This window comes from Tursiops truncatus, chromosome 17, assembly GCF_011762595.2.
Source record: "Tursiops truncatus isolate mTurTru1 chromosome 17, mTurTru1.mat.Y, whole genome shotgun sequence".
Taxonomy (NCBI): Eukaryota; Metazoa; Chordata; class Mammalia; order Artiodactyla; family Delphinidae; genus Tursiops; species Tursiops truncatus.
This window is the reverse complement of record NC_047050.1, coordinates 63,860,032-63,887,397: the sequence shown is the minus strand read 5'-3', so window position 1 is coordinate 63,887,397 and position 27,366 is coordinate 63,860,032. Positions and strand designations below refer to the sequence as shown.

The window sequence follows — 27,366 nt, the reverse complement described above, 5'->3', positions numbered from 1 at the left end:
GGTGGGGGGACAGGGAGCTGTATAGCATCCCTTCAGATGTCAGCAGTGCCAAGAAATTAGACACCAGCAGTAGGACACCAGAAGCAGAAGGTGGCGGTTTCAATTAGTGGCCCAGTATTTCCCTGTGATTCACCTTGCTCCATAGGATGTCTTCATGTCATTAATTTTCATATGGAAAAATTTGAACTGCTTCTTATAACACTATGAAAGTTAACTCTTATTTTTTTTAGGTTGCTGAAGCACACGTGCCTAATTTCATTTTTGATGAGTTCAGAACAGTCCTGTGACGTTTTTTGACTTCTGCGTCTTCAGTGGAAGGATTATCCTTAAATCTTCCCACCGTCACTAAAATGAACTTGGAAATGAAAAGAAACCCGACTGCTCAAAGAACTGCATTTTTTCCCTTTATTGTGGGAAACGTCAGACGTTCTGAGTAAGATGTATTTCACGGAACTAATTAATTAATATTGTTTAAATCATGGTATTATATACAATTTATATCATGTAGAAGCAGAACACATTTTGTACTGCCTCTTATAAATGCTGAGTGTAATTGTTGTGTATAAATCCATTTAGTTTTATGTTCTAGAGAACTATTTGTGCAACTCCAGATTTTCAGTAAAATAGTACTGCCAGTACCCAAAGTCATCCTTCTGCCTATGATTCAAAAACCACATATTCACCCTGCAAAAAACCTTGTCTGGAAGGTAAGAGAGGAGCCTGGTAGGTCCAGTGTTGTGTCCATGGTCACATCCACGACAGGCTGGCAGGCACATGGTGACCAGAGAGACTAGTAGCAGATGCAGAGACCATGCAATCCGTGGACCACGTACCATGGAAGTTTGTTCATGTCTGAGGCTCAATGTCCTCTTCCAATCCAGATACCTTGGGGGTTCCCTGCAGCCCTTCTGTAGGACTCCCCAACTTCAGCTGCTCCTTCCTCAGCAAGCCCTGAGCCCCACCCCAAGTCCCCACTCCCTTTTTTTTTTTTTATAACAGCTTAGCCATTAGCTTTTAACTCCTCCAAAATCCTAAATCACTTCTGAATGAAAATTACCCTGAAAGAGGAGCTGCCATCCTCCTGTGGCGATTTGGATAAGAGCAAGAAAGGTGTTTTAACTCTGACTGTATAGCTATGTCCTCTGGAGAGGAGAGGTACAAGCAAAAGAAACAAACAAAAAACACCCAGTATCTGAAATGTGCTTGACAGTCAGTTAGCAAATAGTAAGAAAAGCAGCATTAATTTGTAGTCAGGAGGCAAAGCTTGAGTCCTGATTCTGCCACTAATTAAACTTTGTCCCAAGGTAGCCTACTGGCATCATCTATAAAATCAGGGCTAATGATTTCTCTGGTTCCCTTCAGTTTTCTGATTTTATGATAAGTTATTTCTTTTGTCAGAAGGTCTCAAATCCTAAGATACTGGAAGAGAAAAAAAATGACTTTATATGCTTCATTTCACCATCATTGTAGAAAGGATTTTAAAAAGCATCTAGTCAGCAGAGGGAAGCAGAAGGCTTATCAGCCCAGCTTGGTGGAAACCCAGGGAGGAATTTTAAAAGTGAACTGAAAGTTGCCTGGCATGTAAGGAGTTTGGGAGTCTCACCCACCGAAGCTGACACGTGAACTCAGCCGGTAAGTCTGTGGCCATCGTACATCCACTTCTCAGAACTATCTTGCTGTTTCTCATTTGTAATCAGATGCACTGCAGTAACTGCATGAAATGAGAGCTTTAGTTCTCTGTGAAAATGTTCCCCGCATAGAAAGCCAGCTGCTAATAAAATGGTGAGATCTAAGAAAGTGTATTTTTAACCAGACAATTGAAGTGTATGATTTATCAGAGGGGAATTTCACAAAACCAAGCAAATGAGTCCACATACACTGTGCTAAAACAAGGCGAAGTGATCTGGCTAGTGAAAAATTTCCTCAACTGAAAAAATTTCAACTTAAAAGTTGAACAAGAGAAATGTTAATTATAAAAGCTTTATTTTATAAATAAAATTTTAGCTCTAATCGTTAGAATCTGAAGTAGTTACTTAAAATTCCTGGTTGTATTTTACTGCTCTTTTAATGGAAGCAATTTACTTTAGTGATATTTGGGGATTTACTTAAGTCTCATGATACCCTTCTGAATGTCCATAATCTCTTCAAATGTACTGTAACCTCAGTAAAGTCTGACTGATTTTAAGGCATTATGCCAGATATTGCAAGTGCTTATTTGTTCATTCACTGTTTCTTGAAATAAGCCTAGCCTGGCTTATTAATGTTACACAGTGGAATTTATATAAAGCCCTCGATTGCCTTTCCATATAAATGTGATATTTTCTAAGAACTCAGAAAATAACCTTATCCAATTGCATAAGTGAGGAAAGACAGGTGGATAGATGAGGAAAATAAGGTCCAGAGATATTAAGGCAACTTCCCCAGCGTCAGGAGTTATTTAACAGAATAGGTTTCCCTCCGCATTTTCCATCCCACTTTAGTTTCTTTGTCATGAAGTTACGTAAAGAAGTCCACAGCACGAGGCAAAAAGACATGAGAGTTCGTTCTTCATTTTATTTGCATGCCCCACAATAACTCATCCCAAATACTGAATTCAAAAGACAAACTGCAGTTCCTCAGTGTTAGCACTAATTTACGGTAACAATCATTTCTTTTACATATCTATCTTATTGTACCCTTCATTTGAAATTGCAAACTAAAGTATATATTTACATGTTTATATACAAATAACTTCAAAAACAAATTAATCCCAATCTTGGTCCAAGAGTTCCCACTTTAAAAGAGGTATAGTACTGTGCTATGTACATCTCTTCCAAGTCTCTTCAGACTTGGCAAGTTCCCAGTATTCATTCACAGATGGTTCCCCTTTAAGCTTAATGAACCAAGTACTTCATTTCTGAGTAAATTAGAGGAAATATTACAGAACACGCTCTGTACAATACAGCACCGCTACTGAAAATGGCTCGGGGTTTTGTAATCCAAGGTTCTGATTTAAAGCAAAAATATGTGGCATAGGCTGCAACGGCAAAGAAGTGTCCGATTAAAACCAGAGGATTAGGAGTCAATCTGTAATAAATAGGAAAGATAAAAAGTATATATATATAAGTAAGACCTGGAAATGAAAGTTGACTCATAAAGAGGTTCCAATTGTGTATCATCTGTAAAGGTAAACACACACTCCACATTTTAGGGGACTTTATAAGCTTGCATCTGCCAACTAAGGGACAGATTAAAAAATTTTTTTTCTTACAAGAAACTACTTAGACTTCACCCCTGTCAGAGAAGCCAGTACCTCCTCTTCGTTTATTAAATTGTCTGTTTTGAGCTGTTTCTCTCACTAGTCTTGAGATCTCGGTCTGAAATAGCTGGATTGCCTGGCTTGTTGAGTCTAGATGTTTCAAAAGATAACAGTGTTGACATTCAGATAGCAGACGAAGGGGAAAAGTCTTAAAGAATTTCATTTTGCAGACTTTCCAAGAATAATTCTACGTATGTCTGCACCATCAGAACTGTTACTGAGTTTCATGAGTCCCAACAGAATTAAATTCTAAGTATAAACTTCTGTTGATCATGGTTCCCATAGAATCAACCCTGTTTCCTAGAACAAAAATGCAGCACTAACTATTGCCTGTTTTCATTTCTCTGGGCTACGTTTTGTTTGGGATGCTACTGGATGATAAAATGGCGCTTGCAGTCACTCATAAACCCAACTGTCCTAAGAAAACCTGGAACACCCGTTTCCTCTGTGTCATCGAAACAACTTACACAGAAAGCAGCCCAACTGGACCAGCAACACATTCTCCACCAAGTTTGAAGTAAAGAAAACACGCTTTTCTTAGTTGATGTAGGGAATCTAAAATAAAAGTTAAAAATTACTCCCGATCAAATTATCCACACATTTATGCTGGGTATTAATGAAATGTCAGAAAAAAATGAATGTGTAACATTTATTACACCTTACAGATAATTTCTAAAAAATCTAGTGCTGGCATTTCAGCAACCCAAGATTTCCTTTAAATTTCATAAGTCACATTACACATAGTAATTTAAGTGTGAATAAACTTTTTCTGCTAGTAAATAATTACTAAACATGCAGGTCTTAGAAGTTAGTTATTTAAAAGCTATTTCCTTGACTGTGTTGTAAATTCATTAAATGATGCAAACTACTTTCTTGTAACCACTTTTCTTATAAAAACACAGTTCTAGAAACCAGATTCCCCGTCTCTAAGATGCCTGATCCATATCTCTGAGCAGTAAATCATCAAGTAAAAAGAACAGCTGTGAAGAGTAATAATGCCTTATATGTGTACATTTTTTATACTTTTCAAAATAATTCATTAAACCCTCACAACATAATATAATCAATCAATAACCTTTTTAATAGTACAGAACCAATGTTCTTCTCAAGTATGTCTAGATTGTTCTTCACAAAAGATGAAAAAGGGTACAACAGGTAACGTTTTACTCCAATAAAGCTCATTCCTCCTCCACTATTTCATAACTTTTTTAATGTTGTTTTGTCAGCAGATTCAAACTCATCATGTACGAAACTCAAGAGCTTAGAAAAGCTTAGAAAGAAGAGCTTAGAAACACTCCAAATTTAGTTCTTTTCTTGCCCAACCAGCCACTGTAACTTCCATGCTCAACTAGCAAAAGAGATTTGCTTGGCATATCACAGTAAGTTGTCTTTTCTTTTAGCAAGAACGATGGCTAGAGACTCTGCAGGAAGTATTTGTACTGTATCATCCTTTGTAATCAGATCACCAAAGCATAGACCACTAGGGCCTCAGCCAGGTCATAGAAATAGCTTTGTTGTAAACACCTGAGGTAATGAGATTCAAGTTATATTTATTCTTGAAAACCTAAAGGTCTAGTTTTACTAACCTACCACTCACTAATTTGTACACGGCCATGGTTGGGAGGTGGCACAGATGCCTTTTCCTCCATTTCTACCACTGTTTCTGCTTAGTCATGTTTTCCTTAACGTATAGATTGACCATCACCTCATATGGAAACAAAAACAAAAGCGTGGGAATATTTCTGCTTGTGCACTTTAACAAAATCTAGGCTTGATATGAAGCTCATATTCATTTTACAAAATACAACTTTGAAAAGAAATTGAAACTAGTGTTCAGGAAGAAAAAGATTAACAACTATATTGCCTTTTAATTCATGGCCAGAAAGATCTTCCATCACAGTCTCATGCATTTGCATAAGATTTGCATCGCAATCTTATGCATCTGATTTGGACCAGAGGGGTGAATAATGACACATTAGTGAGGTATTGCTATTAAGGCTGTCTCCGGAAGCAACAGCCTTCCACACAAAGTGGTGGATACATGATGATTAGAAAAAGTCTTGCTCAAGGGCTGAGTCAAAAAGGACTACCAACTTGGAAGTTAGCAAACTCAGGAAACATTTCTAGTTCTGGCCTAATCACTAACTTTTTTGTAATTAAGTTCCCTTCCTGTGCTAAAACCCTGCACTTCAGCAATATTCTTTTAAAGACATCTGCACTCACCATCTGTGGCAGAAAATAATTCATAAAGAGCCTGAGCGAGGATATTCACAACAAAGGAATGAGACGTTTTTCTTGTCCAATAGAATGATTTTTTGGCCTGAAAAGGAAAAAGATCACTTATTATATGGTAAAGGGAAGGAAGAAAGGGAGAGAGGGAGGGAGGGAAGAAGGAAGGAAGGGTAAGGGGGGAGAGGGAGAGAGCACAAACTGATATTTATAATCCCCTAAACTGATAGTTATCCTGAGGACTGTTGTACAGTAATTATGCCTTGTTCAACATTTACACACCCACCAAAAAAAAAATCTCCAGAGCAATGAGTTACATCTCTGAAGCTAAGTGGCCCATGTAATCCAATGTTATATAATATCCAAATACAGAGATTCTAAAAGATTCACAGGTTACAAGTCAAGTTCTTAATCCTGAACAAGACTGCTTAAGAATCACTACTAAGGACCAGGCTCCTAGGTACAGACCTCCCCTTCAAAGCCCCATTCCTCTTAGGCCCCCCCCAAAAAATCGGTTTTGTGACATTTTTGTCAAAGAATAATATCTTACCTGGAAAACAGCTGCATCATCATAAAGGTCAGGGATACCCTTTAGCAATTTTCTCCATAGTTTTATATCATTAAAAACAACAGTCATTCCTCCTCCAGTAAGAGGATGCCTCATGTTATAAGCATCTCCCAAAAGAAGAACACCTATAAAAGAGAGAAAGTAGATTATAACATCATCCTGGAGCATCCTTTAAGACAAAAAGACTACTCTGGTAATTTATAAACATTTTGAATGTGAGCTAGTAAATGAGAATGTGAAAATACAAGGGACTAAATCATGACTAAAATTTATTCAGGCAAAAATTCAAGAGTTGATTCAATTAATATTTATTGGGTAACTAATATGTGCCAGACCCTGGGGATACAGTGAGAACAAGAACATGGTCCCTGCTCTCAAGAAGCTCACATGTATGGGCTTCCCTGGTGGCGCAGTGGTTGAGAATCTGCCTGCTAATGCAGGGGACACGGGTTCGAGCCCTGGTCTGGGACGATCCCACATGCCGTGGAGCAACTAGGCCCGTGAGCCACAACTACTGAGCCTGCGCGTCTGGAGCCCGTGCTCCGCAACAAGAGAGGCCACGATAGTGAGAGGCCCGCGCACCGCGATGAAGAGTGGCCCCCGCTCGCCGCAACTAGAGAAAGCCCTCGCACAGAAACGAAGACCCAACACAGCCAAAAATAAATAAATAATTAATAAACTCCTACCCCCAACATCTTCTTTAAAAAAAAAAAAAGCTCACATGTGACCCTAAGATTAAGTCAAACAATGTCAAAATATTTATAAGGCCTCTTCCACGAAAAAACAAAGAATGTACAGGCATCCATGCATAAACAGCAAGCCTTCCACAAGGGAAAAAAATCAAGAGGTCGTTGACGTTTCACAGTAATATTTGCTGCCAGCATGTTATAGAGAGATGTCTGTATGGTTCCAAGGGAATAGGCAGATATTCCAAAACCATCAGAAGTTAATTTAGGAGAATAAGCCTTGATTGAATCTTAGCTGAAAATTAGGCCCCCTTAAAAACAAAGCTACGGAAGCAGAAAGCTCTGCACTTTCACTCGAGATACACCTCCTGACCAAGCTCCTGACTAAGGTTCCCATCAGTTGTCAGCCTGGCTAATGACCTATGACTTAGAGGGACAGTTAAACAAAGTATTTATTTAATTTTGTCTCTGAGAGAAATAGCCAACCATAATAATAGTGGCAAGGTGGCAGAATTATGGATAACTTTTTTCTGTAATGTCACAATATACTACATTTATAACTAATTATAGAATACACATAATATATATTAATTTATGAAAAGGTATATTCTAAATATTAATCGAAGTTTTTTATGTATTAGTCTAACACCTTCACTAAAAACCACGAACTATAACCAGCTTTTATTCCTCTTTCTCCATGGAACATTACCAGTCCCACCAACTAGGATATGTTCTCACAGCATGCTGTTTATATCAGTTTGGCACTGGCTTTCATTGTGCTTTGCAGTATAGTTTGTTCATACGACTGGTAGTTTATGATGCATGTTTCTCCATAGCAAATGACAGCTGTTTATGTTCAGGAGCCACAGTATATCGACAGCTCCCGTTCACACCTCTCCTCAGGGCTCCACACTCCTGTTTTCAGTGGGGCTCCACCTGGCCATTCAAATGACCTCCCAGCCCTTCACACTATGTCCAAAAGTGAACTCATCATCTCTCCACACTTCCCTAAACTTACACACTTTTCCCTATATTTCCGATGTCAGCAAATAGGTGGCAAAATTATCTAAGCCTGAAACCTGGGATCCATCAAGAGACCTCACTGTTTCTTACTACCATTAATCACTGAGTTTCATGCATTCTTCATCTTAGATGCTACCCAAATCCATTCTCTACCTTCCATTTTTATTGCCACACCCTAGTTCAGGCCCTTCATCATCATTTACATGGAATAATTAAATAGCCTTACTATAGGCTTTAGTCTGAACTTTCCTCCAAACCACCTTCCACAACATATCAGAGTAGTATCTTTGAACCAAAACTCTAGTCATGCCACTACCTTGTTTAAAACTTTTCAATGAACTATTAGAACTAATAAATGAATGCAGCAAGGCTTCAAGATACAAGTTAAATATGCAAAAGTCAATGTTTTTCTATACACTAGCAATGAAGAATCTTAAAATGAAAATAAGTCCACTTATAATAGCATGAAAAGGAGTAAAATACTTAGGAATAAATTTAACAAAAATGTGAAACTTACTCTCTGAAAACTACAAAATACTGTTGAAAGAAATAAACTCTTAACATTTACAGTCAAATTTTGACAAGACTGCCAAGGCACTTCAATAGGGAATAGTCTTTTCATCATACGGGGCTGGTGCAACTGGATAACCACATACAAAAGAAGCTGAACCCCTTCCTCACACCATACATAAAATGTAACTCAAATGAATCAAAACACCTACATGTAAAAGCTAAAGCTATAAAACTCGTAGAAGAAAATATAGGAGTAAATCTTCATGACTTTGGGTTGAGCAAAGACTTTACATATGACATCAAAAGTGACAAAAGAAAAAACCAGATAAACTGGACTTCATGAAAATTAAAAACTTCAAAGAACACCATCAAGGAAACCAAAATGACAATCCATGGAATGAGAGAAAAACTTTGCAAATCATATCTAATAAGGGATTTATATCTAGAATAAAGAATTCTTAGAACTTAATAAATTTTTTAAAATTTACCCAGTTAAAAAATGTGCAAAGTCTGAACAGACACTTCTCCAAAGAAGATACACAAATGGCCAATAAGCACATGAAAATATGTTCAACATCATTATCCATCAGAGAAATACAAATCAAAATCACAGTGAGATATCACTTCACATCTACTAGGATACTATGAGCAAAAAGGCAGATAATAACCAATGTCAAGGATCTGGAGAAATCGGAACCCTCATACATTGTTCATGGAAACGTAAGATGGGTTAGACACTTCGGAAAACAGTTCGGCAGTTGCTCAAAGCATTCAACAGAGTTACCCTAAGACCCAGCAATTCAACTCCTAGGTATATACCCAAGAAAAATAAAAATAAATGTCCACACAACAACCCATACACAGGTATGAACCAAAAGTAGAAACAACCCAAATGTCTACCAATTGATGAATGGATAGTCAAAATGTGGTACTGACATATCCATACATGGAATATTACTTGGCCATAAAAGCAAATGAAGGACTGATACATGTTACATGGATGAACCTCAAAGAAGCCAGTTACAAAGGATCATATTATATGATTCCATTTATAGGAAATATCCAGAAGAGGCAAACCTATAGAGACAGAAGGTAAATTAATGGTTGCCTGGGGACTGGGAGGAAAAGAGGAGTGACTGCTAATGGGTACAGGGTTTCTTTCTGGTGTGATAAAAATGTTCTAAAATTAATTGTGGTGATGGTTGCATAGACCTATGAATATACTAAAAAGTAGTGAACTGTACACTTTAAATGGGTGAACTATATGATTTGTGAATTATATCTCAATAAAGCTATTATAAAAGAGAACTTTTCAATGACTTTCCATCGTCTATAGGATTAAAACTAAACTTTAAATAAATATCTTACCTTTCTACCACTCTGACACCTATCCTATGCTCCAGCCATAGGAAGCTACTTGAGTTCACTTAAGTGCCACCATTTCTCGGCCATCCTAGCTTTTGTAGATGTTGTTCTGCCTACTTAGAAGTTCCTCATCTCTCGAGACCTCCCTGGTGGCACAGTGGTTAAGAATCCACCTGCCAGTGCAGGGGACGTGGGTTCAATCCCTGGTCCGGGAAGATCCCACATGCCACGGAGCAACTAAGCCCGTGCACCACAACTACTGACCCTGCGTGCCACAACTACTGAGCCCACGTGCTGCAACTACTGAAGCCCGCGCGCCAAGAGCCCGTGCTCCACAAGAGAAGCCACCGCAGTGAGAAGCCCATGCACCGCAACAAAGAGCAGCTCCCGCTCGCCGCAACTAGAGAAAGCCCGTGGGCAGCAATGAAGACCCAACGCAGCCAAAAAAAAAAGAAAAAGTCCCTCATCTCACTGTCCACCTGATGAGCTCCCACTCACCCTCCGTGCCCCAAGTCCAGCTTTGTTTCCAGAGCAATGTCTTCCCTAATCACCCTTCCCAGTTCACAGGCTCCCCTCCCTGCCTTGTACACCCCACCCCTTCGCAGTGAATCTGGGGTACCATGAGTGGGCTTTCATTACAGCATTTATGATCAGTGTTCTGAAATTATATCTATATCTCTCACTAGAAAACTGCCTTCTCTAGATTAAGGACTGTATTTAATTAACTGTTGTATCTCCAATAACTAGAACAGTGACCTATATGTACTGAATATTAAATAATAGATATAAAACTAATTTTGGTATTACTAATGCATTAATCCACAGTAATCAAGTTTCCGTACCACATGTTACAAATTGTACCACATACATGTCATTTGGAGTAATGAATCTGAATATTTGGAATATCTTTTATAAAATCAGTCCAATAAAATAATACCTTGTTTGTTTACTGGTGAAGAAGGGAGGAAGCTTGCTGGCATCGACCTCAAACGAGAATTCTGAGTGGCTTCTAGGAATGGTTCTTTGAGGTGATCTGCAGTAAAGCCCACCCCACCAAATAAATGGTTTATAACATTCCAATTTCAAGTTACCACATTTTCTTATCAAGAATAAACAAATACCTGCTACACATCTGTTATGGTTGTTACATATATTCCTTGCGAAAAATCAAGAACTAATTATTACTAAAATTGTTCATTAAGCACCTAGTTATTCAAGCTAAGGAATTACTAAGGAATCTAAGAGAAAATTAATGTAAGTAGATAAACATAGAGCTGGGTGAACCAGAAAACTTCAGGAAAAGTGAAGCAAATCCAGATGAGATGAGACAGGGAGAAAAACCACCCACCTCTCTTCCAAATGTTAAATGCTAGGTATCATATATTTAACGCCTAATTTACTGTCACCACCATATTCTATAAGATCAGATGAAATATACCACCAATTCACAAACAGCAGGAGGGTATGTACAGTAGAAAAAGGGTAAGGTGTATAGAGCACTACCTTTCTGAGCTTTAGTTTCTTCATCTAGAAATGAAACAGTTGGATTAGCTTATCTCTGAGATACTTCCCAGTTTTAAAGTTTTGTGCTTCTACCTGCATAGAAAATAAACTTTCTTTTCATACAATTCGTAATCTGGGAATATAGGAGCAGAATGCCTATGCTGAAACTATTCCTTCCTACAATGAGTAGAATTTCCATAACTTAGCTAATTTGAGCATAAAATTACACAGGGCAGTCTGCTGCAACTAAGTTTCGGACTGGGGGGAAAAAATCTATATAAAAGAAAAAAATGCTAAAACTATCACATTATTAACTATCCTTTTCCTAAATATGCATAACTCATTCTTTCCATCTGAAAGCTTAAAAAATGCCTTAACTGAGTGAAAATGTATTGAAGTGCTGAAAATGTCATTGTTAAAAATCTAAATTGGTGCATGTATACCTTAATTTCTGTTAATATTCCATTAATTATTAAAGAGTGCTTTCACTTAGTTTAAAAAATAACTTTGCAAAAAAAAACTTTGCTTAATTTAAAAAATAACTTAAAAAACATAATATTTAAATAAAACGTACTCATACCAAGGATAATGTGCTATTACTGTAATCATATCATAACTGGCAAGCAGGGTTTCCCTTCAATTTTATCAATATTCTTAATAATTTGTTTATATTTCTTTCTTACATCTTCCTATTCTCAAAAAATAATAATTTTAATGAGTGTTTTACAAAGATGTCTGAAAGACCCCTTATAGCCCTCATGTTCTGAGGTCAGAGATGTATGAGCTAGACAGACCTGCTTTCCACCTTGGCTCTGCCACTTACTAAAGGTTTGTATTTGGAGAAGCTAAGTAACCTCTCTGAATCTTAGTTTCCTCATCTGTAAAATGGGGATCATGATAATGCCTACCTCATAGGGTAGTTGTGTAGACATTCAATTATGTTTGTAAAACACCTCTTATATGGTAGACATTCAATATATGGTAGCTATCATTTCTACAAAAACCAAGCACAAGAAGTAATTAAGTGTAAGAGCTATTTCAAGAATTCACATACCTAGACTGCTATCCAGACTACCTTAAAAAATACCATATATGCCACTATTAACGATTATTCAGAAAACTAATTATTACTAAGAAAAAATACATTGAAACTATTTTTTTTACTTGGAGATTTTTTTATGTGCTAGTTTAAATAGTTCATTCAGCTCCAGTGTAGCTGACTGGATGAATTTTTCACCTGCCATCCTTATCTTTGGCCTAATTTAGACAAAGCTTCAGTGAGAACTGGAAATGAAGGGCCTTTTGTGAGACTTGCTTGCAGACAGTAGATTACAATGGCAGTGAAATACTATTTCTTACCAGGTAATTGTGGGTAAATGTTTTCAGTCATGTATTCTCTTAAATTCCTTGGCATTTCTCCTCGGACATCAACAAGTACTCGAGTTTCATTAGGTGAAATCTGGTAGATGAGAACTGGACTCGGATTAGCTAAAATAAGTTCAGCATGATTTGCTTTAAACTGTGGTGCATTCTAGAAAAACAAATAAAATATTTTAATAATTTTCAAGTTTCAAGTTGCTTTTATTTCCTACAATTGCATTCCTATGGTACCTTCATAAGGAAGCCAACAAAATGTGAAGAAACGGAAACTTTATTGGCGACCAGGTTTTTCCTGAACTTGGAAAAAAGTCCATCTGCAACAACGGTCAATGGAGCATGGAGTTCCTACAACAAAAACAAAGAATACTCAGCTAAATGGTTAGAAGTACACAGTGAAAAGGACATTCTTTTAAAAGGTACATGAACAAATTTAAATACATTATGGGGCATTACAGAGTATTTGAAGATAATGCTATTGAAGGAGCTGTTACACGGGCTGAAGGTAATGCACGACCAATCTTCAGAGACCCTTCCCCTTGAGTCCCTGAGGATCACCTTCCTCCAAAGCCCTACCATCCAAACCATCTGAGATTAAGCTACTTTGATGGACACTGGGGGAAACTGCTACAAAGCAAGCACAGCCCATAGAGGATTGAATCTCATTACAAATTCCAAGGACTAACCACATTCTTTTATTCCAGAATTTTCTAACTTCACATAGTGCTTTCAGTTAGTGGCTAGGGCTTAGAAGAATTTTTGTACATGTAGATGTATGTATTTATATTATCTTGTAATTGCCCCCATTAGAGTATAATTCCTAGGACGTGGTTACCCTATGGAGCAGCTGGGAAGAATCAACAGATAAGCCTTGGACTTTCTCTTCTTTACTAAACCAACAGGAGCAAACTATTTTATTCTGCTATTTCCCCAGACATTCTCTTACTTTTTGCCTTTCTTACTTAAACAATATTTTATTCTACTTATTTCTTTTATGCTGAATCCTTCCTTTTTGCATTTTCCAGTTCCCCTCTGCTTCTCTCCTAGGGTACATTTCTCATTTCAGTTTTTAATACAGTTAAAATCGTGGTGTTTGTTTCTGAAGTTATTTGAACGGCATTCTGAAGTGCTCTAAAGAACAATGTGTTCAGTTTGGTGCAGAGGGCTGAGATCTTGGTCCCGCTGATGAATAATAAATTGGTGAGCCTACTTTTTTAAAGGAATAGGAGAAAAAGAAAATAAAAATCTCTTAGGAAGAGCTAATATTTGATATATCTCACCTTGATGTCTCCAGTCTCTTTATCCCTGTACTGAACTCCCATCACAGCATCATCTTCTTCTAGTAACTGCAGCACAGTGCCCTCAATAAACTTTGTGCTAAAAGATAAATAAACAGAAATAAATTCTCTGGTAGCATAACTGAACAATTTAAATAAGGAATGAAAAATTCCCTTTTCCTTATCTTGAGTTTACCCATGTAAACTGGACACACATGTACATAGAAAAAGGTCTGGAATGACGAAAAGTAAAAGGATCATTAACGGATTTTAGAATTGGTGTGGTTTCAATTTTCTAATTTCTTTCTTTTTTAAAATTTATTTTAATTTTGGCTGTGTTGGGTCTTCGTTGCTGTGCGCGGGCTTACTGTAGTTGCGGCGAGCGGGGGCTACTCTTCGTTGAGGTGTGTGGGCTTCTCACTGCGGTGGCTTCTCTTGTTGCTGAGCACGGGCTCTAGGCGTGCGGGCTTCAGTAGTTGTGGCACGCAGGCTCACTAGCTGTGGTGCACGGGCTTAGTTGCTCTGCGGCATGTGGGACCTTCCCAGACCAGGGCTTGAATCCGTGTCCCCTGCATTGGCAGGCGGATTCTTAACCACTGTGCCACCAGGGAAGCCCTTAATTTTCTAATTTCTTAAAATGGAATACATATTACTAATGTAATGATTTTTTTAAAAGCATTTTAAAAAGTAACATGAGGTTTTATCTCATTCATTAAAAAATAAAATACATGCAGAAAAATTTTACATACCCACACAAATTCATACACGGAATTGGAACTTATCTACCAAATTATTCAGAGTAGTTACTTCTAGTTAGAAGGATCATGGATAATTTTTACAATCTTCTTTATATTTCTGAGTATTTTTCCATTTTTCTACAATGAACATATTCTACTTCCATAGATATCAAATTCTTTCAGTTCTAAGAATAATCCACTCATTTCACTTGCTTTGTCAACACTTAAGCCTTTGCCAATGACATGAGGGTTCTCATGTTTAAAACTTAAACCTCCATTATAATGCATAGGGCTAGAGACAAATATAAGTTAATAATTAAGAGAAGCCCTTTAAAAATTGTGAATCATTATACTATACACCTGTAACTTACATAATATTGTACATCAACTATAGCTCAATAAAAAGAGAGAGAGAAGCAGCCAGTTCTGTCAGTCTAGGTCCTTAATATGAACGGAACAGGGATCTTCTCTTGAAGTTCTCTAACCTGACTTTTAATAAAAAGTACCATAACCACAAACCCCAACTCCCAAATGGGCACATATGAACTTAAACCTTAATTACAACAACTATATCCTCTAAATTCCAACCACATAAAAGATCACATATTTAGTCAAAGGAAAATTCTCAGTAGTTCTGTCATTCAAAGGAAGGTTATCTATATGATACTCTTAACAAAGGCATTGAAGAGCTAATATTCTTCTAACTTATGGTTTATTTTAGTATAATAGCTATGTTCTAACCCATACCCAAACACTTATGAAAATGTATAAAATAGTATTTGTAGGAAGGCCAAGTTTAAATGTGTTTCTTTAACATCATGTATTTGAAGCTGTAGTCTTACTTGGGCTCGGCCATAGCTGCTTTCCGGAGACTCATGATGAACCTTCCATGATGGAAAGCTCTTCCACTCTGCACATGACTGTTTTCTGACAGAGGGAAAGGAATCTGAACCTCTGATTTGCTCTCCTGATCATGAATTATGTAGCCATTTACAACCTGGGCATCAATACCTTCCACTGTATCTGCAAAACAATTCAGGTCAAAAAAATCAATTTTGTAATATACCCAGAGTTACACTAGGCACCAAGAGGACATGGACCATTGAAAATGAGTTTCTTTGTTCATAAAGCTATGATACCAACTGGAGAACTGGACATTACTATAACTATTTCAGAAATCTTAATGCTTCTGGAAGACAAGTCTTAGCAAATTCATAATATCACAAAAGGTAAATATTTACATATAAAATTCATTCATTAAAATTCATAGGAAAAATATTAAGACCCTAACAATAATGGGTAAAAGTGTATAGATGATTCACACTAAGCAGTACAGAAACATTGAACATATCAGGAAAAATGTTCAAAACTTGATTTAAAAAAATCAATGAAATAAAACTGAAACAATAAGACACCAAATCTCTCAAAATTGCTAGTGAGATAAAGATAAAATGGATAAATTTATACATTACTGGTCATATTATAAAGTAATAACATTTTAGAAAATAAGTACAGCAATAATTATCAAGAACCATGAAGAAGTTAGCATCCTTTGATATAATAATTTTAGTCTTGTAATCCATCTAAGATATTCATCCTAAAGATATAATTCATATTTTTAATAATTATTAAAGGTATATACAAAAACAGGTTCACCACAGTGTTACCTCTAATAAGAATAACTGTAAACAACCTAAATATGAATCTAAGTTAGGTAAAGTATGTTATTAAGTATGAACTGAGAAAATACTATGTACAGGCTTAAAATTATGCTAAAGAATGGTTAACAGTATTGGAAATACGTTTCTGTGAAAAAGTGGACTTTAGCATGTATATTAAAATAGTCACATAATATATATTTAAATACATTAAAATATATTAGGATTAAGTACATTAAAATAACTTCATTTCTGATGAAAGGAAAACTTTTAAAATTTAAAACTTTAAAAATTGTTTTTATAAAACAATTTTTATCACACATCTATGCTAAGATCAAAAGAAATCAGTTTCTGATATGCTTTTTAGTCACACTTAAAGTCCAGTCAGGGACAAGCTGGATGAATACTTGTCACACATCTGACCTAGGACCAAAGTAAGTTAATTTTTTGGTATGGTTTCTAAATTATTCCAATTAAAATTCATTCAGAGAAAAGTACACATACATCCTAAAAGCTTCCAGTTAGCACTGTATTCACTTTGGATCTCTTTGCCAGGCTTTACTGACCTAAATGTTTAAAGCCCATCTAGTATTTCTACTTTTGTTTTGTCAGCTACTGAGATAGCTTGTTTTTCTTAAGCCATAATTATATTATGGAAGAACTTTAAATGCTAAAACTGTCCAATTTAGAACACAACAGACAATGTGAAAAGTATATAGACGATGTGAAAAGTATATAGTAGCACAGTAAAATTTTTCCTTGGGTAAATTATCCTAAGTCAAGTATATAAACAAGGTCTAATTTAAGATTTCTTGAAAAATCTTTCTCTCTCTTTCTACTTTATTGATGAAATCAAACATGACAGACTTTGGCACTTTTACTTCCTTAAGCAGGCAGGAAGATGGCACCCTAAACCTTAATGAAATTCAGGCTTCACGAATACTAGATAGTTAATAACTTTGAAGACAGTGATGGGACTTAGAGCTGTCACTAACTATTAACCATATAGCTCCAATATTAGACTACTACTATCAACATATCAGATAAACTGGCATGGAAAACTCTTCCACATTGAAAAATGCAGAATTGCTTTCTATGAAAAGGCAAGCTAAAAAACAAAACCAACAAAAAAACTGCATATGCAATAAATGAAAAGCAACTTCAAAGTCAAATCAGTGAGCAAGTTTTAAAGGCAATAGCATAAGGGCATCAGAACCACAAGCCTAAAAGGCTGGAGTTATAAGGGCCACTCCTGGATAGGAGGTAGGGGCCCCCACAGGCAATGGACGTTGGAACTTGGCACCATACGTAAATTTCTTGTCAATATGACAGAGACCAGAAAAAATCAATTCAACGCCCTGAGACATGGCATGGAAGTAAGCCATCTACCATAGGCCATGGGTGGAGTCATCCATAAGAAATCCAATCATAACTTTGTACCATGACCTGGTGTGAAGTCTGAACCTCAAAATGAGTATACAGTGCATAATAAAATAGGTATCACTTATGGAAGTCCAAATATAAATCAGAGTCAAGGAGTAAATATAACAAAAGACAAACAAAATTTATGACATTTTATTTAAATACACTCAAGACCTAACTGAATGGAGAGTATACCACATTCATGGATAGGAAGTCCAAGACAATTTTTCTAAACCTGAGCTAGACATTTAATGCTATTTCAGTCTTAATCTTGACAGGGTTTGTTTTCATGGGAATTGAAACCTGATTCTAAATTTTATATACAGAAAAGCAAAAAGGCCAAGAAAAGTCAAGATAATCCTAAAGAAAGTGACGTGAGGAGGAGGTTCCCCACTGGATAATGAGACTTATTATAAAGATACAGCATTTAAATGATAATGTATTCATTTGAAGAGTTCTAGATATTAAGCTTAAGCCAAAGGGCAATCAATTCACTTATTAAAAACCCACACACCAGGATGGGTCAGTCAGTATTATATTAAAAGTCCACACTCCGAAAAGTAACTATTTCAAGGGCTTCTATTATCCATAGCTCATCACACCTGAGGGGGAACTGATAGCATAATGAATGTTAAAAGGACTCTTGCTATGATACTAAAGGTACGCATGATGCGTGGACTGGCTAAAATACCTCAGTGGCTCCCCTCCCTCTTGCACGGCTCTCCTCACCCTTACACGAACTACCCATAAGAACCCATTGATGTTTGCTGCCACAACCTTGGACATATCCCCTGAGGCTGGATTTCTAAATGATTCTAAGTCCAGTCATTAGTCTGAGGGCATTTCCAGTTGCCTGATGTTCAACGATAAAGGTAACAAAATCCTGTCTCAGGATACTGTCACATCTGCCTCAAGTGACCATCTCATGAAGGGTGGTGGTTAGGAAACTTAAAAGGACAGAGGTGGACCTCCCTTCCTCACAATGCACTCTCTCCACTTGGGTCCAGAGCCCTGCAGTCTTTTGCTTTTCCTCCTCACCTGCTCCTTCTCGGTCGTCTTTTTTGGCTCCGGCTCACCTCACTGACCGCTATACGTTACAGTACCCCAGGGGTCGTCCTGCACCTCTTCTTGGCAATGTCGTCTAGTCTCATTTAAATACCATGACTCCTCTCTTTCTCTCATCCCTCACATCTGATCCATCAGCCGGTCCTACTGACTCTTCCTTCCGAAGATAAATATGTTCCCAGAATGTGACCACTTCCCCCACCTCTACGGCTACGACCCTAGTCCAAGCCAACAACTCTCACTGATTCCGCAATAATCTCTAACAGGTCTCCCTGCTTCTGACTTGCCACTTTATGATCTACTCTTTTTTCTACACAATAACAAGAATATTTTAAAATAATATTTCTAATCATACTTCTAAAATGTGAAATCTAATAACTCCTCTTCTTAAAATTCTCCAGTGGCTTCCCTTTGGAGTAAAAGCCAAATCCATATAGTGGACCACAGTGGAATCCAGCCCCCATTGCCCATCTGACCTTTTCTCTATAACTCACACCACTCAAGTCAACACGATTCTCCTTCCTTGCTCTTCAAAGAGGCCAGGCTCACTCCTCCCACCAGGCTTTTCCCCTTGATTCTCTCTCTGCCTGGAGAGAGAGTCCTTTCCTGCAGGTAGCCCTAACTCCTTCACCACCTTCAGTCCTTTACTCAAATGTCATCTTCTCAGCGAGCCTTTCCCTTCTCCCACTTCATTATTTAAAATTACACGCCACCCTCAACTCCCTATGTCCCTTTTCTGATTCTTCTCTAAAGCCCTTATAACCATAATATATACTCTAAATTGTATTTATTCATCTTTTATCACCACCCTCTACACTAGCAACTAGAATGTGTGCTCTATGAGGGCTGGAATCTTTGTTTTGTTCACTACTGTAGTCTCAGCACCCAGAACAGTACTTACAATACGGCCAATGCTTAATAAATATTTGTTAAATGAAGCAATGAATGTAACCCCTTTAGTCGCCTCCCTCTCAACTTTACCTTCTCTGTCACCACACAAACATGCTCTATCTAGTATCAAAATACCCCTCCTTTGGGGACTTCCCTGGTGGCGCAGTGGCTAAGAATCCGCCTGCCAGTGCAGGGGACACGGGTTTGAGCCCTGGTCTGGGAAGATCCCACATGCCGCGGAGCAGCTAAGCCCGTGCACCACAACTACTGAGCCCACACACCACAACTACTGAAGCCCACCGCCTAGAGCCCGTGCTCTGCAACAAGAGAAGCCACCACAATGGGAAGCCCGCGTACCACAACAAAGACCCAATGCAGCCAAATATAAATTAATTAAAAAAAAAACCCTCCTTTATCCTCACATCTGCATCTCACCTCTACCGTTTCTGTATTCTGTTAGAGAAAAACTCCTCGAGAGTAGTTCTCTAGTCTCAAATTTTTTAATCTCCCACTCACTTCAGTCTAGGTTTCGTCTACACAACTCCACCAAAACACCGTCAATGTCACAAGCAACCTCCAAATGGCCAAATCCAATGGCCCTTTCTCTACACTCATCTTACCTGACCCTTCATTAGCAAACCATGGCATGGCTCCTTTCCTTTCCTGATACGTACCCGTCCCCTCCAGCTAGAAACATTTTCCTCTCTTGGATTAAGGACACCAAACTCTCCTGGCTCTTTTCTGCCACTCTGCCGGCTCCCGCTCAGTCTCCCTGGCAAGCTCCTCTTCTTTTACCCAATCTCTGAACATCAGTTTCCCAGGACTTGGTTTATTCTGTCCTCTCTTTTCTCCCTGCACACTCTCCTTAGCTGGTCTCCATCACTGCTGTGGCTTTTATGTATTACCAATATGCTGACATCTCTGAAATGTCTACTCCAGCCAGCTCAAATCACTCACTCCTCTGCACTCGAGTTTCATATATTCAACTTGACATCTCCACTTGGATATCTCAACAGGTCTCCCAACTTCCTCCCAGTGCCTGTTCCTCTCTAGGTCTTCTTATCAGCAAACAGCACCGCCATCTACCAGTTGCTCAAATCAAAACCTAGGAATCACTTTTTAATACCCCCTCTCTCACACCTCACATCAATCCTTTAGTAAATCATGCCATTCCTGCCTCTTAATTTGGTCATGAATCTGTCCAATTCTCTTTACATCCTCTCTACCATACTAGTCCAAATCACCATCATCTGTCATTTGGACTTAGCAATGAGCTCCCACCAGACTCCTTGAGTTGACTCTTGCTACCGCACCACCACAGTCTTGGAGGCTATTCACCACACCATATCCACACATTCTTTTAAAACAGCTTTCTACAAACTGCAGGATGTGACTCAGCGGTAAACTGTGAAGTGACTTTCGAGCTGTGAATTGTATACTTGGGTAAAATCATGACAAGTATTTAAAAAGTAAAATTTCAGTCTGATTTAGGTATGTTTGTAGGTACTGAGTCAGGATGTAAGGTGTGTCTGTCATTGTGAGTAGCTGTCAAAGGTCTGAAGCCTTTATAGAAGCGTAAACAGGATGCTGTCATATTCCTGCTCCACTGCCCTTCAAAGCCCTGCATGACCTGGCAGCTGCCTACCTCTCCAACCTTAATCTCAAGCCACTCTCCTTTCCCCATTACCCAATACTTTCTGGCGACATCGGTCTCCTTTTCAGTTCATTGAATAAAATAGCAAACATTCACATCGTGCTTACTACATACCAGGAACTGTTCTGAATGCTTTGTCTTTATGAATTCAATTAATCCTCTTAAACTATGAGACCAGGACTGTTTTAAGTGTGCCAGTTTTACAGGTGAGGAAACGAATACACGGGAGGTTAAGTAACTTAGCCAAGATCACACAGCTTTTTATGTATCTGAGGTGGTAGTCAAACCCAGGCAATCTAGTGCCAGAACCAATGCCGGTAATTACTACAACATACTGCCTACCCTACATACCCAGCCAGCTCTTCTCAGTTCACAGCCTGGGCCTAGATTTATACTTTGATTCCCAAGAGTAGAGAGCTGATCTGTCTTGTTCACCGGTATAGCCTTGGCACCCAGTACAGCACCTCATACAAAGCATACAGCAAATATAAGTATTTCCTAAATGAGTAGTGTTTAAAAACCACTGGGTTAATGGATGAATGATGCTTTAAAAAAAAGGTTCCATAACAGGTACATCATATGCACTCTACAAATGATAGTTCCCTTCACCTTTCACCAAATTTCATGTCCTCATTCTGGTTTTCCAGTCTTCAATTTTGACCATTACAATGTTTTAGCCACTTCATTTATCTCACTAAGGCTACTTCATATCTCCTCATGCTTATTTTCTCCTTTGCTCTCATTTTCATGCAAATTTGTTGGTAAATGAATAGAGTAACTTTTATACATGAAAATAAAATGGAATACCTTTTTACCAGTCATAGCAAGGAGTGCTTGCTTATGCGACATAACTCCTAAAAATCACTATGAACCTACCTTCAAGACCCAGGTCTTTAAGGACATGATAACCGCCTGGCTGCAGAAATTCTCCGAGTATCCTGTCAGGCTCTTTTAAATCTCTCTCAATTACCGTCACCTTTCTTCCATCTCTGGAAAGCACTGCCGCCAAAGCAGAGCCGAGTACACCAGACCCCACGATGATAATTTCTGGATCATTTTGAGAAGATATCAACATAGAGGCAGTTGCTCCTATTAAGGTTGTTTCTGAAATACTGGTTCCTTTTTTGCACTGTTTTAAAAAAAAAAAAGTGAATTATGTAGCCACATTTGTTATCTTTAAATCATACTACTACTATATAGACACACTGGACATTTGCATCTTAGGTAAAAACTATACCCTAAACATTATCAAACCAAATGAACTGTTATGTCTTTAAATCCAGATCACATATAAAAAACGATATCAAAATATTGGTTAAACAAAAACGTATAATAATATCCCAATAAAATTAAATGTGTATTCCATCATTCAGACATATTTAGAAAATGCTGTCACATATTTATAAATCCATAATAGGCCAAACATAAAAAATGTTTACAAGGGGCTTCAAAGACTTACAGGGAAAATTCTATCATTAATTACTCAATGCTTCAAATATATACTGAGCATCTACCAGATGCAAATCATGTACAACTTTTTTTTTAATTGATTTATTTATTTTATTTTATTTTTGGCTGCATTTGGTCTTCATTGCTGCGCGCGGGCTTTCTCTAGCTGTGGTGAGTGGGGCTACTCTTCGTTGCGGTGCGCGGGCTTCTCATCGCAGTGGCTTCTCTTGTTGTGGAGCACGGGCTCTAGGTGTGTGGGCTTCAGTAGTTGTGGCACACGGGCTCAGTAGCTGTGGCTTGCAGGCTCTAGAGCACAGGCTTAGTAGTTGTGGCGCACGGGCTTAGTTGCTCCGCGGCATGTGGGATCTTCCCGGGTCAGGGCTCAAACCCGTGTCCCATTGGCAGGCGGATTCTTAACCACTGCGCCACCAGGGAATCCCATACACAATTTCTGATATGACTTCATGTTGCAAATTATTCAGCACCCTGTAGATATTTCAACAATTCATCTTTATTTTCTCCCTCTGGATTTTCATCTGAAAAATCTACCTTAATCTAAAATCACTTTTATATAACAAAAAGACTGTCAAATCCTGGCTATTGATCTATTGAGAATATTTATCGTAAAATTCCAAGAGAATAACTCATTCTGTCCCTCGGGATTCGACCTGTTCACAATTTTAGTCCTTACATATAAGAATATATTTAAAAAAAAAAAAAGAATATATTTAAATTACCTTCCTTTCCCCCTATCCTGATACTCTTAAGAGAGCCTAGTCAAACAAGTGGCCCTGCAGTTTAGGAATAAGGACAAACATTAAACCTATCACTCGTTGGGCTGACAGTAAAAACCTTTACTTTGATTATAAGAAGATGAAAAAGCCTGTTTTGAGAGATGTATGCCCACTGAGCATAACAGTGCCTGTTACTTTTTTTTTTAAAGAATAATTCAATATTTTTTGTTTTGTTTTTAGCCATGTGTGCTGCACATGTGTGATCTTAGTTCCTGCACCAGGGACTGAACCCTCGTCCCCTGCATTGGAAGCACAGAATCTTAACCACTGGACCGCCAGGGAAGTACCAGTTCAATACTGTAATAAGTATTTTTTCTTGGTATGGGGATTCACAAATATGAATACATTTCAGATTCAGAGTTGCAAGGAACCATCTTCCTTGAGTTCTCTGACCTTATCGATTAAGACTAAATGCAATTTTGATGGGGTTTTAATGCCATTTTGACAGGGTTTTAATAAAAAAGGAAGGAGATAAAACCTAAAATCCTTTAGAATTTTAATTCTCTGTGATTCTAATATTCATTCAGCCTGTATAATGGACTGGGGCCTTCCTGTCCATTCTACTTTTTTATAATTTCTCTTAGAGAAATTATCTTTTCACAATAGAGTCTACTCTTACTCTCAGTATTTCTTAATGGCCAGAGCAACTGTCTATATTTAAATTACTGTTCAGAGAGCAAGAAAAGCCCCTTTTGTCATCTTAGCCATTTGTTATTAGTTATTCTTCCTAAATTTTCCCTGTTAAACACACACACACACAATCCTGGAAGGAGAACTCTGGAGAAAGTTACGTCTTTCAGAGCCTGGTCAGTAGATTAGTAGCTCCCACTAATGGGAACTTAGTACTCATTACAGTCTACCAATTCCCAGGTATTTAGGAAATAAGCAGAAAGCCTGAGGTGTTCACAGAGTGGAATCAATAGTGACTGCTGGTAATCCGATTTCCTACCCCCAAATTTCTCTGTGGTATAACGACATTCCAGCCACCTGGACTAGTGCTCAGCGACCTCGAGGGACATTATCTCAGACAAAGACACCAAAGACTTCAATTTGAGGATTTACGATTCCCTCTCCCTCCCCTCCCATTCCTCCAACCCACACCCACCCTATCACTGAATTCAGCACCACTCCAAAGGTTCCTAACGGAGACTACCTTTAGACTAATGTTAATAGCTACTATTTATCACAGTTATGAACCAGGCATTTTGCAAACATTAACTCATTCAATTCGCTATAACTACCAGCAAGGTTAGTGCTGTTCCCACCTAAAAGAGGCAACGGATCCTTACAGAAACTAAGCAATTTGCCAAAGGTCTCACAGTCAGCAGTGGTGAAGCAAAACTTCTAAACCAAGCCCCCCCTCTTCTGCAAACCGTGCTGATCTGTACTGCAGATACAGGAAAATGATGTGGATCCAGGACCCAAAAAGAGTGAATTATTCTGTAGGCCACGCACCCTAACGTCAAGTCACTGTCGTCCCTTACTTGGCCTACTGCTGGAGTCTCTCACCCCACATCCCTGCTTCCACTCTTGTACTCCTACAATCCATTCTCCACACAGAAACTGGAATGTGCTTCTTAAAAAGTAAAAATCAAATATCATTACTCCCATACTTAGAATCCTCCAGTGCTCTTGGGAAAAAGTATAAACACCCAAGGGCAACAAATCCGAAATGTTCTGACCTCAACAACCTTCCCCCCTCATTTCCCACCATTGTCCTCCTCTGCTGTCTTTGCGGGGATCATCATAACTTCACGTGTATTTGAAGACCCACCTTTGATTTAGGAACATGGCTGAACTGCACACATCAGCCTCTTGATTTAGGACCTTGATTTACTCAAGGCTCCGCAGACTTGGGGAGGGGAGGGTGTTTTGCCTAAAACTTTAAAACACAGCATTTTACTCTGCCAGCTCTTGCCACTGTTCTGTGACTTTCCCCAGGCAGCTGTCCCTTCTTATAAGCCGCAGACTTAACCTGCAGCGGGTTTCTTTCTTCCCAGGTTCAAACATAATCCTTACCAAAGGATTTAAATTTAAAAAATATTTTTTTCCAACACAGATGGTGATTTTGTCCTAGTGATTCACACATTTCAACTTTCATCATCAAATCAACATCCATAATCAAACCAATTTTATTTAGCATTGGCACCACCAACACTAAATGAAACAAAGGTTTTTCAATCATTCCTAAGAGCCTCAAGGATTTAGCCAAGGAACAGTCAAGAGCTTTTAAAACAAACAAACAAACAAAAAAAAACCCAGCTATATGAGAATTCCTACCACAGTATCTAACCTGCAGCCTTTCGCCCTTTAAATTAGAATATTTACATTTGAGTAACCCCAGTCCTAATTTTAATATAACACACTCATTCATTTGCCCACTTGGAATTCAACCTACCCTCCTAGACCCGAGCTGCTCTTTATTTTCTGATCCAGGGGGGGATTTGGCCCAGAAGAAGCCAATGAAAGGCAAGGCTGACAGAATATCCGAGAAGACCGCGAACTGGGAGCCGCTCTGCTGGCGCCCGAGGAGGGCCCCGTTCCGGTAGCGACAGCGATAGGACAGCACCAGCCCCAGCGACAGGAACACCAGCACGCACAGCAAGAGCTCCTTGTTGGCCAGAGACACGAAGTCTCCGCATTTCTTATAAAAATAGGTGAAAGTGGCAATGCCAAGAAAAGTCCACATGGTTTAAAGGCTTCTTCGGTGACACCGGGTCAATGTTCAGATCCGATCTTTTCTGGTAGGGTTTTGGTGTTTAGATGTTCTCCCCAAAAGGTGTTGCCAAAAGTAGCACGGGGGACCGGCCGAAGTCCAGTAAACACCGTCACAGGATTACAATTCAAATCGGACTAATTTACAAAATCACATAAAGTTAGTATAAAAGTATCAGAAGAGGGGAACGTTCTCCAGGATTTAAAAAACAGTATTTAAAAATCTCCTGCTCCAACAGCTCCCGACCAGGCTCTCCCCTTTCAAGCAATCCATGTATTTCCCCACCCCCTTTTTTTTTCTGGAAGGCGAGGAGGGTCCTGGGGGCTATTCCGGATGATGTTCTAAATTTTGTTGCTGGCTCGTCGCGCAGTAAAATTGCTCTTCTCTCTCACCAGCAGCAGGTGCCCTTTCAGAAGAGGAACAGGGGGAGAAACATCAAAGAAATATCTCGCGTTGGGAAAAATGCGGCTTCGCCTCGTCCGACAGCGATGGCCCAGCCGGGTAGGAAAGCGCCAAGGGCTGCGGCGGTGAGGAGTGAGCGTCCTCTCTCGCCGGGACCGCCTTCGCCCACCAAAGATGGCCTCGGACTGGAGACTGCGGCTCTAGGGCAGGGAAGCGCAGCCCCTACCTCGAGACCTCCACCTCACCGCGGCTCCCGAGGCACCAGCCCCCGAACCTTCCAGCCGCTGCACGGCAGTTTCCACAGCGCTACCCTTAGAGGGCAGCGGCGGCGGAGGCGGAGGCGGAGGCGGCGGCGGCGGCGGCGGCGGGGGCTCCCGACGGACTCCTCAGCAGCATCCCTCGCGGGCGGCGGCAGCCTTCCAGCGCGGCGCTTCGGCAGTAACCAGAGTAACCGCCTGGAGCCCTAGTTGCTGGCCAGGCCCAGTGCAGCTCCGCGGAGGATGGGCTAGGCCTGGGCCAGGGACCAGAGGACGGGGCCCCGCCCACCGTCACCGCCCTCCGCCTCCGCCAACCAATGACGGCGCGCACCGCGCCGTAGGCCGAGATGGCGCTATGCCGTGTTTGGCCAATCGTAGGCGGCGCGGCCCGCGAGGTGCCGCCCAGAGAGGAGCTGGGACGAGGTTGCGTGGAGTGGGGTGGGGGCGTGGGGATGGGGGCCCGCCGCCCGTTGGGCGGATGG

The 27,366-nt window shown here is 39.3% G+C and overlaps 2 protein-coding genes across 10 annotated transcripts in view; one reads left to right on the top strand and one right to left on the bottom strand.

The window, feature by feature from the left end:
- Positions 1-2,192, top strand: part of WASHC5 (WASH complex subunit 5) — a 54,198-nt gene extending 52,006 nt beyond the window's left edge. For 7 of the 9 annotated variants that reach the window (XM_073794737.1, XM_073794735.1, XM_073794738.1 and 4 more), the window contains one exon: positions 231-638. In XM_073794737.1, coding sequence (XP_073650838.1) covers positions 231-287 — 57 coding nt within the window. In that variant the 3' untranslated portion in view covers positions 288-638. Of the gene's footprint in view, positions 1-230; positions 639-1,398 lie in introns of those variants that run through there. The other 2 variants (XR_012327346.1, XR_012327345.1) reach the window with 2 other exon arrangements.
- A 337-nt stretch (positions 2,193-2,529) lies between these two features.
- Positions 2,530-27,109, bottom strand: SQLE (squalene epoxidase). The gene is made up of 11 exons (XM_019932011.3): positions 25,908-27,109; positions 22,143-22,395; positions 15,419-15,599; positions 13,843-13,939; positions 12,797-12,910; positions 12,545-12,716; positions 10,620-10,715; positions 6,078-6,220; positions 5,522-5,618; positions 3,766-3,853; positions 2,530-3,066 (listed from the first exon to the last, which is right to left on the bottom strand). Exons 1-11 carry the CDS (start codon positions 26,196-26,198, stop codon positions 2,874-2,876), a joined length of 1,725 nt encoding a protein of 574 aa, XP_019787570.1. The 5' UTR covers positions 26,199-27,109; the 3' UTR covers positions 2,530-2,873.
- Between the last annotated feature and the right edge of the window lie 257 nt (positions 27,110-27,366).